The sequence below is a fragment of the Lemur catta genome, chromosome 4, assembly GCF_020740605.2.
Source record: "Lemur catta isolate mLemCat1 chromosome 4, mLemCat1.pri, whole genome shotgun sequence".
Lineage (NCBI taxonomy): Eukaryota > Metazoa > Chordata > Mammalia > Primates > Lemuridae > Lemur > Lemur catta.
In genome coordinates this window covers 53,478,930-53,492,624 of record NC_059131.1, presented here as the reverse complement: position 1 = coordinate 53,492,624, position 13,695 = coordinate 53,478,930, and the positions used below count along the sequence as shown (strand labels likewise).

Genomic DNA, 13,695 nt, shown 5'->3' with positions numbered 1-13,695 from the left:
TCGCTTGAGGCCAGGAGTTCAAGACCAGCCTGAGTAGCAGAGTGAGATCCTGTCTCTACAAAAAACCTGAAAAATGAGCTGGGCACAGTGGTGGCACCTGTAGCCCCAGCTGCTTGGGAGGCTGAGGCAGGAGGATCGCTTGAGCCCAGGAGTTTGAGGTTGCAGAGAGCTATGATGATGCCATTGCACTCTAGCCCCGGGCAACAGAGCAAGACCCTGTCTCAAAAAAAAAAAAAAAACAAAAACGAAAGAAAAGAAAAGAAATTCAGGAACTAGTAGAACACGCTCTTCACTCTTCTACCTACAAAAAATTTAAAAAGAGGATCTGAATTGAAACTGCTAAGAGGAATAAGGTGCCTTGTGTCAGAAATGCAGAAACAATAAAAATATTTTGAGACGTATATAGATAGAAGGGTATTTACTGCAGCGCTATCTATAATGCTGCCAGGTTCTTGGGTAGCTGCAAACCTCTGGAGTCTGCTCTGTGAGTAAAATCAATCCTAGTTGCCTTTCTGCTGTAGTAAACAAACACAATCCTAACTGACGCAGTATACTTTTTCCTGTGTGTTCCTCTGTCTTCACTCATTTTTTTTTTCATTTAGCATGGATTACTCCTTTAATTTAGAAATTATTACTAGAAATAAAGAATATTTTGAATGTCAGACAGCTAAAGAAAAAGTGATAATAGTCCGGACAGTTCAGTGGAAGGCACAAAATAATTTGAGAAATTATTAAATGTACGGAAATCATTTAATGTAATTTAATGTACAGAACACAACCATTTTATTATGATCAGGATGTTGAACTCTTGAACAAGCTGCACTTTATTTTTATAACAAACAGACAAATAACCAGTCAAAAGAGTTGATTTTAGGAATTTATTATTTTTTTTAAAAAAAGCAACTTCCAGGGTTTGTCATCATGCGGTTGAGCCCACTCTCCTACAGCATGGTACAGTGATAACTGATTTTTTATAACAATGACTCAGAGGCACTGAACATCCTTAACTGTCTTCTGAATTATCACAGAAAGAAGAAAGAGAAGAGTTTAATGTTAAGTGTATTTAAAAAATCATATTCTAATTCTTTTAAACTGGTTATCTGAGTATGATAATATAGTAGAGCTCAGATAACTAGAAAAGGCAATTGACTAGAACACTCCATTCCCACCTGGTGTGCATTAACAGGCTTTTTACTGCATATATCTTTATATAGTTAGCAAACTAATTCAACCCATTTTACACAGCATTAATTTGTTTTTTATTGAGTTGACACTGGGCTGAAACTGTTGCTCATTATCTCATAATTATTATTTTTCTCTAGTTCTCTGATGGATTTCCCCCACCTGACATGGTGTGTGGACTTTACTGTATATGACTCTTTGAGATCATCTCTGCCCATTCTAATGATATTTACAATCAGGTTACCCATGGCCTGATATCCAAGACTATTAATTAATTTATGCAACAGCTCTGTTCTTGGCCTTGGTAAAAGAGAGACCTTGTGTCTCGCTGGAGTATGTACCAAGCTTCAGGTAAGAAAATGTTTGTGAGCTGGTTGTTGACAGAGAGGACCATGGTTCTTATTTATTAATGCTGTGCAAACAAGGGTCTCGTCATTTCAGTAACTATTTTTACATTTATAAAAGCAATACAGTCATGGGAAAAACCAACAAGCACAGCTTGGTAGAATAACCTGCCATGAAATATCATTGGCTTTATAATAATTTACTACAACTGTTCTTTTTATTCACACTGGATAGGAAATGCTTCCATCTAACACACGGAATACGAATATATACAACGAAAATTTGGCTTTAATTAAAAAAACCTTCATAAGGACAATAACAAGGGAGTTGAAAAAATAATTTTGTGCAGTTTCTAATCACAATCATATGTCTCCTGCCTTTTACAGGGACTGACACAAGTAAAGATGGATTTTGTAAACCAGTTAAAGAATTTTCCTGCCTGTCATAACCCACTATGAAAATATCACCTTGTTCATACAGTGTATAGAAGTTTCTCCTTCTTAACTGTAATTCTAAATGACCATGGATGACACACTGAGTCAGTTTTAAGGACAAACCCTGCTAATTCTTTCCAAAATCATCATATATTTGCAGTTCCCTATTTCATCAAAACACTTCACCAAATCAACATCTTGTAACTGCACAGGGCATCTGATTGATGTGCTGTTGAGGTCCTGAATGTTGCATTCTCACCCGATGCCCGCCATCTTGTTGCTCAGCAACATCAGCATCTTGGCTTGAGCTTTCTGATGGCCGCGTGAGTCACGTGAGTCACGCGGCAGTGGTGTGGGGTGGACCGTTTTGAACTGCCAGCAGTCAAAACAGTTGCCATGGGCTCAACATTTCTACGCTGTGAGCCCGGGGAACCCATTCTCCTATGGAATGTTTTTCTGGGGCCCTGCAATGTCACTGCAGGTGGCTGAGACATTCTGGCCGCCACTTATGAGGGACTATACTAAGGAAGCCTATGTTCTAAAAACAGGCGATGCGGCAGGGTTGGGTGAGGGGAGGGAGGTTGCTTTCCTAAGACCAGAAAACCATCTCTGATTTTAGCTCTCTGAGAAAGCTGTGACATTCTCTGCAAGTGGCAGCTGTGGGAGAAGGGTAGGGTCTGAGGTACGCTTGGAGACATGTCAATTTGGCATGATTGGCGGATTCAGCGCCTATGGCCTCCCACTAGGCACTCTGCCCAGATACATTTTCCCCTGACTGTACCTTTTATGCCCCTGGACTTTCCTATTTCCCCTTGAAACCCTTGCATTTGTTTTCACTTTCTAAGGGAGGGATGTCAAGTAGGATTCATTTCTCTTAATTCTGACTGATGTGCAGTAGCTCTTTGGAGTTGTGATTTGAGAAGGATTGTTAGGAAATCATTGCGTTTAATGAGAAATAGTGCTGTGATTGATTAGCAATGTCTGCCACAGGCACAAGAATTGGTGTCTATGAAATGCATGCCAGGCCCTTATGTCTCTGTACTAAGTATGGTGAAAGAATGAGGATGGCTTGATGCATTCTTGAGGGATCTTTGGATACCATAGCCCAAAGCACCAAGTTTATATATATTTTATATTCTGTTTCGTTTCAGAAAAGATTTAAGAATTTGAGGGGTTGGGGACACGAATTTTAGGACACGTGGAAAACTGGAGGGGGAGATAATGTTGAACAGGCTGGTGCAGGAGACCCTTGACAAAGACTTCTGTTTTTACCCCTGGGTGATGAAGCCCACTGTTTAGCAAGTGATTATAGGGCTTACTGATTAAACAGATTCAGAAAGACTTGGAGGAAGGCCATGGGTCCCAGGCATGGTGGGAATTTCAGGCAGAGCATTTCTGTGTTGCACATCTGGTGTATTTCCCCTTGGTTAACAGCTGATGATATTGTATGTTGAAAAGCCAAGGAGAAATATATTTGCATCCACACACACCTATCTTTTTTTGGGTTAATCAAACAACCTGGGGATAGTTTCCATATCATGCCAGGACCACTGTCTCTCACTCAGCTCTACCTAGAAGTCTCTGGTGTACAACTTTACCAAGAAGGAAAACAAATCAGTGATATTGTGTGGTAGAGCTAATGATGCTATTTTGGGAAGAACAACTCATGTCTGTCTCTGGAAAACAGGATCAATCACTTCTTCATATCTTAAGTGATTTAAACCGAAGCCAAACCTTGATTTTTAACATGAATCATTAACAGGTTTCTCTTGGACAATGCCATTGTCTGTTGATTTAGGGGACCATGTCTAGCCAAAGCCGGTCACCTCTAGCTGCTGATGGCCTGTGGGTTTTAGAAACTGTCTGATGCTCCCATTAATACTCTCCTGTCAATTGCACACAACTGATTTCACTTACACGTCAACATGGCAACATACCTTTTCCATCAGTAAACACCTGCTCCCTTCCCCATTCGGAAACTGGAAGAGTTTGAAAGGAAAAGAAGGCAGATGTTTTCATTCATCTGCAAATCCCAGGAGAACATCCTTTTGGATACCTGTTGAGTTTCTTGCCACTCTGGGGATCCCAAGCTTTTCCAATGTTGCAGGCAAAAATTTCCTCTTTCCTAGGCACAGGGGTGAAACTTCCTTGGCTCCTAGGCCAAGGATCCAGGGTGCAGGGGTGCAGGTGTGGTGGAGGTGGGAGGGCAGCATTAAAACCCCAGCAATGTTATTTCTTATCCAACTCTGCATTTCACTCTCAGAGAAATGAATTTCTTACTGGTTTCCATGAGACATAATCCCGGTGAGAGCATCTTGGCAGTTTCACTGTCTCTGGAACCTTCTAGAGGTGATAGATGGCTGGCTATAAATGTGACTGTAGTTGCCTCATCATTTGTTTTCAGGCAATTTAAAATTTCTATTTCTTTCTGCTGATCACGATTGTTGGTATATTGGCATTGCCAACCAATTTTTAAAGCATGTGAACATCAGTGGGATTTATCACCACTCACCTCCTCTAACTGGAAAGACTTGTTCTAACACCACAGAGGAGCCTCCTCCCCGGAAGTTTCTGAGAGCCCAGAGCAGGAACTTTGGGTTCTAGACAGAAGGCCTTGGAGGAGGTCGGGAGGGGGGTGGCGCCCTGTTGGGAGGTGGAGCCTGGGGAGGAGGGGGGAGGGTTGAAGGTGGGGATGGGATGGGAGGGGTGGGGGCGCTGGGAGGCGGGGGAGGGCAGTGGGGAGCCGGGGGTGGGGGGGTGTAGATGGGGGCAGGAGGCGGTGAGGTGGTGTGGTAGGCGTTGTTGAGGGGATACTTGGCCGGCTGGTTGTTCTTGACTCTGGTGAAGTTGATACAGCGCCCCTAGGAGAGAATCAGAGAGAAGCCAACGTGAGTAGGTGGCCTTGGGGTGGGCCGCTTGAGAACAGACACCCGTTGGTGACGACGCTCCACTGACATGTAGTAGAACTTGACAACAGACTAGCTCCTGATTCCCTGTCCTAGGCTGTGCTGCAAAATAATTTGTTAAAATTCATTTGTTCCTGGAGTCTCTGATACTCTCAGGGGGGAGGAGGGGAAGGGGATTGACCTTATTGGACACGTGGGGTCAAGCTGTGTACAGAGGTCATCGAATTTAACCTCCTCAACAGCCTTGCCAGCCAGGTATTATTATCAAGTGTTCCATTTCACAGATGAGGAAATCGAGGCTCAGAAAAGCTATGTCACCTTCCTAAGGCCAGACTATGTGGGAGAGGTGGGCTTGGTGATTCTAACCCAAAATAGACTCCAGGACTATTCTTCCTGCTCTGCTCCACTGCCTTTTGAAGAAAGGTGCCCACATTTTATAAACCAAAGTAACTGATTTCGATTCATTTCAATTATCCTCCTGGAAGCGGCAGAATGTTAATAACGTGATTTTCCTATATTGTCACTCAAAATCTGTGATGTGAGTTGTCACGAATGTGGCAAAGCAGGGTGATCCTCAGAGGCCCTGGTGATTCGCTTCCCCATAGCCCCTGTCTCCCCGCCCCCAGTCAGCTGGGTAGTCAGGGAGGGAGACAGCTATCTTTAGCAATGCCAAAAAGCCAGTACAGCTACCCTGCCTTCCCCGAAGCACCAGTAAATAACAAACAGTTAATCCTGCCCTCGTTCTAGTTATGGGGTTCCCTCTCCTTCTAGATGCTGCTGCACCTGTCCAGGCACTCTTAGGGTCTTAAGAAATACAATGTGGAGATCTTTTTTGCCAGGCAGGTATGTACCCTGAATTCTGTTTTTCCCCAGCCTTCCTGGGGACTCAAATGGGCCATGCAGAACAGACACCTGGAAGTCCTCCAGCAGCCTCTTGAGAGTCAGAGTCTGAAGCCAGCCCCAAGGAGCCCTGTCTCCCCGGTGGCGCCTCCTCTCTGCTTTCCAGAGCCACAGACGCACCTTCCCTGCCCCCCAACAGACACCTCTCGTCTCAGCCCACACTCAGGAGCCTCCATGCAACACTCGGCTCTACAAGGGAGATGGGGCTCTCCTGCTCAGCACATTCCCCTTCTGATCTTACTTTGCCTGTAAGATCCTCCCCTCCTTGCCTGGGCCCAGAGCATGGGTCCTCCCTCTTGCATGTCCTGGATACTTGTAGAACCCCTCTCCACAGACGCCCGGGCAGGGTCACACCTCTCTGGGGCTGTCCCCTCCCTTCTCTTTCTGCTCATTTTAATCCAATTATGGACACAGCGCCACACCGGGCCTGGGGCTGGGGCATGTGGCTGTCCCTGGCCTCGTGCTCCAGGAAGGATGCCCATCCTGCGGTGCCCAACCTGCACGGGATGTGTCCAGAGAGCCTAGAATTTCCCTTTCCAGGCCTGTTAGGGAAGGGCCTGAAGGGGAATGCAGAGGGTGAGGTGTGGAACTCAAGGACCCTCCAGGACAAGAGAGAAATACAAAGATGTGTTGATTGAGACCTGGCTCAGGGTGAGTCACAGTAGGGACACATGCTTGTCGTGGCCAGTGGGGCCCAGAAACCTTCCCTCCCCTATGTCCAGCGCCACTCAGTCTTTAAGTCAGAAATCGAGTCCCTTTTCCTCCACACATTCTCCCCTGATGACTCCAGCCTCCACTTCCCTTTGCTTCCTTGAGTTCTTCTCTAGTTACTGAAAGGGAGGCCTTGCAAAAATAACAGGAAAATACCTAATCCCACAATTTCCCCAGCAACAGTTAAAGATCAATCCTACGAGTTCTCTCACTAACAGGCACCTCGCAGGAGTTCTGTTTGGCACAACACCTGAGAAAAGCTGGGCAGGTGGAAAAGAGATGTAAATCTTTCTCTTAAAATTGCTTTCGAGAATCTGCTTTTTAGCCTTAAAAGTTCCCTGGTGAATAGCAGGGGTGTGAGCCTCGGGCCTCAGACATATCTGGAGGACAGAGTCACATATCCTGTCACAACCCCATATCCAAGGAAATGGGGGGGACCCAATACTTAGACTTGGACATCCTGCTACCGCTTCTGTTATCGTCCTGCCGCGGAGCAGAAAGAAAGGAGAGGATATAGCAGTTGCTCAACTATACTCGCTATTTTACAACCTCCCCCTTGAAAAAGTCTGAATAGCTGGTTTTTGAGGCCAGCACAGCCTTCCTTTTTAACCTTTGTGCTGGTCCTTTTTCTGCCCAGGAAAAAGTCATAAACTTCTTTCTACCCTCATCTTTGCCTGGAGAAATCTTTCTCAAAACCCCTGTGCACTGGCTCACACCCTAACAGTTACAGTCCACGCCACACATTGCAGCCTGCATCCATGATGGCTTTATGTGTAAACGCCTTGTCTTTTTGACCAGATGAGAAAGTTCTGGAAGGCTGTGACCTTCTTTTTCACTTTGCTGCTCCACAACCCAAAGCCTCATGGGGTGCTCTGCATGGGAGGGACTCTGTTGAAAGAGTTATTTGAAGCCACTTGGGACAAAGTAGGGGCTTGGGTAACATTAGCAATAAACTGAAAATTCACTCACAAGACAGCATTAGCCAGAGAGAATCTTGGTAAGGAAGGGCTAAGCTTGGCTGGACGGCAGTTGGTTTAGGAGTTATAGCACCATGTTTAGACGCCAGCAGGCCAGTTTCTCTGAGCTTGCAGTTCATGCAATTAAACCAGGCGCTAACCTTGTCAGGTTCTGACGGGGGGTCCACTGACTGCACAAACAAGCTACCACCTTCTGGCTGCAGAACTCCCCAGAACTCCCAGCTCATGTCCAGGCTTTCGGGCATTACGTTGATTTTGTAAGCCAGTACCGTCCATTCCCGGTTGTCCAAGCAGCCCTCTTTTATAGCTTTATAAATCTAAGCCTTGGTTACAGTTTATTTATGATTCTGGATAAAGCTCTTCCCTTTAAGATGCGAGGGCCCTAATGATTGCCATCTGTGATGAATTCCTGTGAGGACAACTCAGAGTTGGGATTTACTGTGCTATCTAGGCTTCCCTTCCTCCCGAGACATGCCAAGTCAGACCAGGGGCCCAGGAGACTCATCTTTAAAGGTGAAGGGAAATTCTGATCCTGGAGAATGAGCTGCTGGTGCCGGGGATCAAGTCCCTGTCTGGCTTCAGATCTTGGCTAGAGCTGGCCACGGGTTGGGGCAAAAGAGGAGGCTAATTAATGCAGAAGCCCATTTACTTATTTCCTGCAGTTGTCACTCTACTGTTCTTACTCAGAGGCTGTTTTATCTAGAGATAAAATCAGGAGGTCCCAGCCTTCTTCTACCAATACGTCTGTTTATAACCCATATCCGGACTCCCAAATGTTTTCAAAAAGGTCTGAGAGGATCCACAGAACAAAAGATGATCTCTCACATCTGTCAGCTGAAGATGGGATGAAAGAGGGCTGGAGGTGGGAGTGAGGTGGGGAGGAAGACCGCCCTAGGTCAGCTCCTCCGGCTGCCACCAGGCGTCTTGTCCAGGGCAGCAGAGGAATGGGGGCAGAGCAGGGTGGGGGAGAGGCAAGGAGCCCCCCTTCCTATGGGCAGTAACACCCCAGGGGTGCATGACCCCCAGTCCATACAGCTGAGCACAAAAGCCCAGAGCTCTTGTTAAGCAGCCAGAGGGGAGGGGCAGGTGCACAGCCTCTGCCTCACCCCAACAGTGTGACGTGGGTGGGGTAATCGCAGCACCTGGCACTTACAGGCATTATGAGGATTCCCCTAAGCAGTGCTGTGAAGGGATTGGGACTGTGCCTGGCATATCGTGTTTGGTAAATGAAGCACAGTCTAATGCTGTCGAATGATCAGACGCAACAATGACCCTGCTATGGTGAAAAGGCCAGTTGGAGGTAGCATCAGGTGTTCGGACTCCTACTAATAGTTTAGCACCTTCTGAGTGAGCTTCAGACTAGAGCTTCCACCCTCCACGCCTGGCTTCTATAAGAAAATTGGCAAATAGGAAAAAATGTAGCGTTGGATGTGACCAAAGCAGCCCCCGGAGCTGGCTGCCTTACGGCCCCTCCTTCCTCCTCCCTTTGCCACGTAACTCCTGAAACTCACGTCTTCCAGGACCTCCCACCGCGCACTGCGCACACAGTCGATCGGTGATGTATTTACATGTACTTATCTTCCTGAAGAAAGGTACGGACTCAGCATAAACAAATCCCTGGGGTAATTTACAGTAAGACCCACGGTCTTCATAAGAGGGGTGTGGCTACAAATTAAGTTCTTAAAACCTGGAGCCAGAGGCGCCAACACAAACACAGTAACACTTAGACCATATAATTGGCCTACAGATCAGTTTACACATCATTTTTTGCTTGCGAGAGGATAATAGAAAGGCCAGATGTTCTCAGTGCCGTGTATGCCAACAAATCTGCACCAGTGTTTGGTTAAAAGGTTGCTAGGACGATTGGAGCTCTCGCTGCATAACACTGGTCTCTCTGTAACCCAGTTTAATTTTCTACAGTATTGTTTTCGGGTGGTTTGATTCAGGTCCAAGATTTGGCTTTGACCTCAGTTTACCTCGACTTCCTCATTTACAGGAATGAATGCCAAATATTTTCATACATTAGCAACAAAAAACTCAGATTAAATTCTAAGAAGAAAATGCAACAATAACTCATGCTAAATGGTGGCTTAGCAGGATGCTAGATGGCTTTCCTCCTAGGCTTGAAAATGCCATTGTGACGTGGCTGTATCTAACGGTGGTGGGCGGGTTATTAGAAATGGCCAAGCACGTCATCTTCTTTATTTATTATCAAAACCCTATGAGCTAAGTATCGTTATTTTCATTGTACAGAAAAGAAGCTGAGGCCTCAGACTTACTTGAATAACCTGCCCGAGACAACCCAGCCAGTAAGTGGCAGAGTAGGATTAAAACCTCGCTCTGTTTACCTCAGGAACTCAGCTTCTTTTTACCGTATTATCCTGAATGGACACTAAAAGTGCAACAAATTTCTTTCTTTTTTTTTTTTTTTTGAGACAGAGTCTCACTTTGTTGCCCGGGCTAGAGTGAGTGCCGTGGCGTCAGCCTAGCTCACAGCAACCTCAAACTCCTGGGCTTAAGCGATCCTACTGCCTCAGCCTCCCGAGTAGCTGGGACTACAGGCATGCGCCACCATGCCCGGCTAATTTTTTCTACGTATATTTTTAGTTGGCCAGATAATTTCTTTCCATTTTTAGTAGAGACGGGGTCTCGCTCAGGCTGGTCTCGAACTCATGACCTCCAGCGATCCACCCGCCTCGGCCTCCCAGAGTGCTAGGATTACAGGCGTGAGCCACCGTGCCCGGCCGCAACGAATTTCTTGAAGGACTTGTAGATAGTATCACACATTGTGTCACTTGACCACAGCTGTCAAGAGATTTTTCCAGAAGCTATGTCTGGTCAGTTCACTCTCCAGCTCACACTTCTGCAATGGCTCCCTATTGCCTTTAACATAAAATCCAAATGCCTCCAGTGGCAAGTGCAGCCCTCTGTGATCTTGTCCTTGCTTACACTTTTCAATTAATTTCCTACTCTTTTCTTCCAGGATGTCCAGCCTGGCCCATCCTAAGCCCTCGACAAATAACTATTCAGTAAAGAATATAACATGCCACCTGGTGTTCTCTGAATGTTTCCAAGCATAAACACTGTCCCCCAGCGGGCTGGTGAGCATCACTGAGGAAGCATCAGGGTCTTCTCCTCTTCAACCTAGTGCTGCTGTAAAGATCTCAAGGTTCAAGTTTAAATTGGCACTCAGCAAATACTGCTCACATACCTGAGGGTCTTCAAGGTGGAGCAAAACCTCTTAGAAAGCTCAGGTTTTCCCTGCAAGCTTAGGTTCTTGGAAGGTCAAGGGTCCATTAACATGGCTATGAGTTTAGGGCTCCTTAGTCACCTCCCCATGGCCTCTTTGGACATCTAGGCCTTTGAGGAGGGGATGGCAAGAATCCTATGTGTTCCCCTTGGTTTGCACTCTTGAAATGTTAACATGTTACCTTTGGAAATACTTTTTGGGTTACTTTTGCTTTATGAAAGGAAATTGTCCCTCAACGAAACCCTTTGCCTAAACTGGAGTTGACACACTCTGCAATGATTATGGGATAGTCAGGATGAAAGACCTTGTTGATCAGGTTCTGGCTTTTCTCACGACTGAACTGCAGACACGGATGGTCCAAGGAGTGTGGAGAAAGGAACTGGTGGTGTGGGCTGTGGTCCGCCTCGTGGATCAGAGGCAGGACGCAGAACTGTTCCAGTGCTGCCACTAATGCACTTACTGGGAAACCTGGGACAAGTCATTTTCTCTCTATGGGCCTCAGCTTCTTCACTTGTACAATAAAGCTGTGGCATTAGCTAGATGACATCCCAGGGCCTTCCAGCCCTAATATTTTGATTCCATCAAAATTTGAGTTGCTTTGAAATTCTTCACTTGGATACTTTGAAGACTCTTGGGGCAGCCAGTTTTGCACATATTTTATATTATTACTTTGGCTAACTCTTTGCATTGCATATTTCCTGGTTAGTCATTAGATTTTTGAAAATATTAGTAAATTAAAAATTAAAAATTGGAGGCGCCACCTTCTGTTCTTCTGTTGTAGTAAGGATTGAAGCTTGCCTGCAAGTTCTGAATTTGGGTTTCTAGGATGACAGCGGAGATGGAGGAAGAGGTGTGGGCTGATTGTGTGCAAAAGACTTGCCAGTGGTGAGGTCATATGTGTTGAGTGTTATGAAACATCTGTTTGGGCACCAGGCACGCTCAGTGGAGAGGAAGCTGGCCTTCAGAATGGTTAAAAATATGCTACGGCTCCCACAGATTAAATAGTTTCCTATAAACAGAGGTCATCTAAGGAAATTGGATTTCACAGGAAGAATGCTAAAATAATCAGATGGAAAAAGTATACACCAAATTTCCTCTGATGAACACCTTTTCTCTCTGGACTGGTTCTCCCATTGGTTGTCTTGTTTGGAGGACTGTAGCTATTTCTCAAGTTACACATGGATTAGGTTTCCAAAGTTTGCTTGGAAGTCAGCTGTTTGGGATTTGGACAATAGTCTCTAACTTAAATTACTCTTGTAAATGGGGGGTGGCTCTCAGGCTAGACCACAAAAGCTCACTGGCATATCTGAAGGCAATTGATATAATCCTACTGAAGTTGGTGCTCTAGTGACGAGTTAGACACGTGAACAATGAATGGATGGAGGGCTGGATTGAATGACTTCATGGCACCTTCTACCATCTATGACTCTTTTCATTTGTTAATTCATTTGTGCATCCATCGTCTGACAAATGGTTTTTGAGTGCTGACTGTTACCTGAACACCTCACCAGGTGTTGCACACAGTGTTGAGCAAGTGCTGAGGTCCCTGCCTTCATGAAGAATATAGTGCAAAGGTGGAGAAAGACAAGAGTCAAATGATGCCACAAACAGATGGACTCCAGCAACTATGTTTGTGACCTATGATCCTGACTTTGGCTGCGGTTGATTGGACCTGAGGTGGACACCTAAGCTGGAGCTAGGCCAATCAGATTCTCTCTCCTGGGAATCTGGAATGGCCCCTGAGAGACAGGCAGGCAGTTGGTTAGAACTGACCCTTTGAATAGAGAGAGTGTAAGTGGGAACTGGCCAGAGTCAGGGAGAGGCTGAGAAAGTCCTGATTCTATTTTTTAAAGACCTTTCATACCCAATCACTCCTCCCCACCATCACTGTCCCTCATCTTGTATAACTTGGCCACCGAGTAAACTGGTCTTCCTGACTTCAGCCTTTCCCTTTCCCATTGATATTTTGGTTTCCATATAAAATTTATACACATGCACACACACATATATAAATAAAAATGTGTATATACATACATACATATAGACATGGGATGTACGCACATGGGCATGCATGCATATACACCTGGACGTTTAATAATATGTATGTACACAGACACATTCCCAGTTACCTTTCTGCTGAAACCCTTCAGTGCCTCCCCACCTTCTGCAGGATAATATCCAAGTTCCTCAGCATAAATGGGCCCCTGCTCCCTTTGCGTCTCTCTCTACTACTCCACTTCCTTTTCTTTCTTTCAATCCCACACTTCAGCTTTGGCCCATCATTTGAAATGAAGCCACCATCTCCTCCCTTGTCTTCTGACAGCATTCTTTTCACAGGTCCGGACATAAAATGGCCTAGACTTCTGTCTTGCTCCTTCCCCTTCCCCAAAGCTAGAGCCGAGGGCAGAGAGAAGGGTGTGTTGTGGGTGGATGCTCCGATCCTTCCTGGCTCCCATTTCTCCACTGCGAACTTGCCTCGCCTATAAATCTCATTAAATAGCCAGCCTTTTATGTGCTGTTCATGGAAAAGGATCCAAGGTCAACTCTTTCAGTTATTTGATTCATTTTGCTGACACACACGCTGGCGCACTCTACATAATAACGTCTTTGGATGCCAAAGCGAGGGTAAGATGAAAGCATGAAGGAAATATTTGGTAACATGAGGAAACCAGAAAGGAAAGGGTAGAAATAAAAATGGCCTATCTTTAGTGGGTCACATGTAAACATAAGCTTTGTGAAGAATTAATATTGAGATATGACTTATTTAACAATAAAATCCCCCTTTGTCATCTGATTACAAAGTTCTGTGTTTTCTTTGTTGAAAATTTGGGGAATATACAAAGGAATGAAGAGGAGGAGGAAGGGAGAAGGGAATGTTAAATTACAGCACTCAGAGCTCACATTTTGTGCCTATCTTTTTAGAACACACACTCACACACACATACAGTGCTGCATATATTTACAAAAGGGGATCATCTGTATGAAAGTTT

General features: G+C 45.4%; 1 protein-coding gene across 1 annotated transcript in view; it reads right to left on the bottom strand.

Annotated features, from left to right (window-relative positions):
• Positions 1–864: 864 nt before the first annotated feature.
• The window catches only part of ANTXR1 (ANTXR cell adhesion molecule 1), a 220,630-nt gene continuing 207,799 nt past the window's right edge, over positions 865–13,695 (bottom strand). The window contains exon 18 of the mRNA XM_045549767.1: positions 865–4,822. Coding sequence (XP_045405723.1) covers positions 4,562–4,822 — 261 coding nt within the window. The 3' untranslated portion in view covers positions 865–4,561. The remainder of the gene's footprint in view (positions 4,823–13,695) is intronic.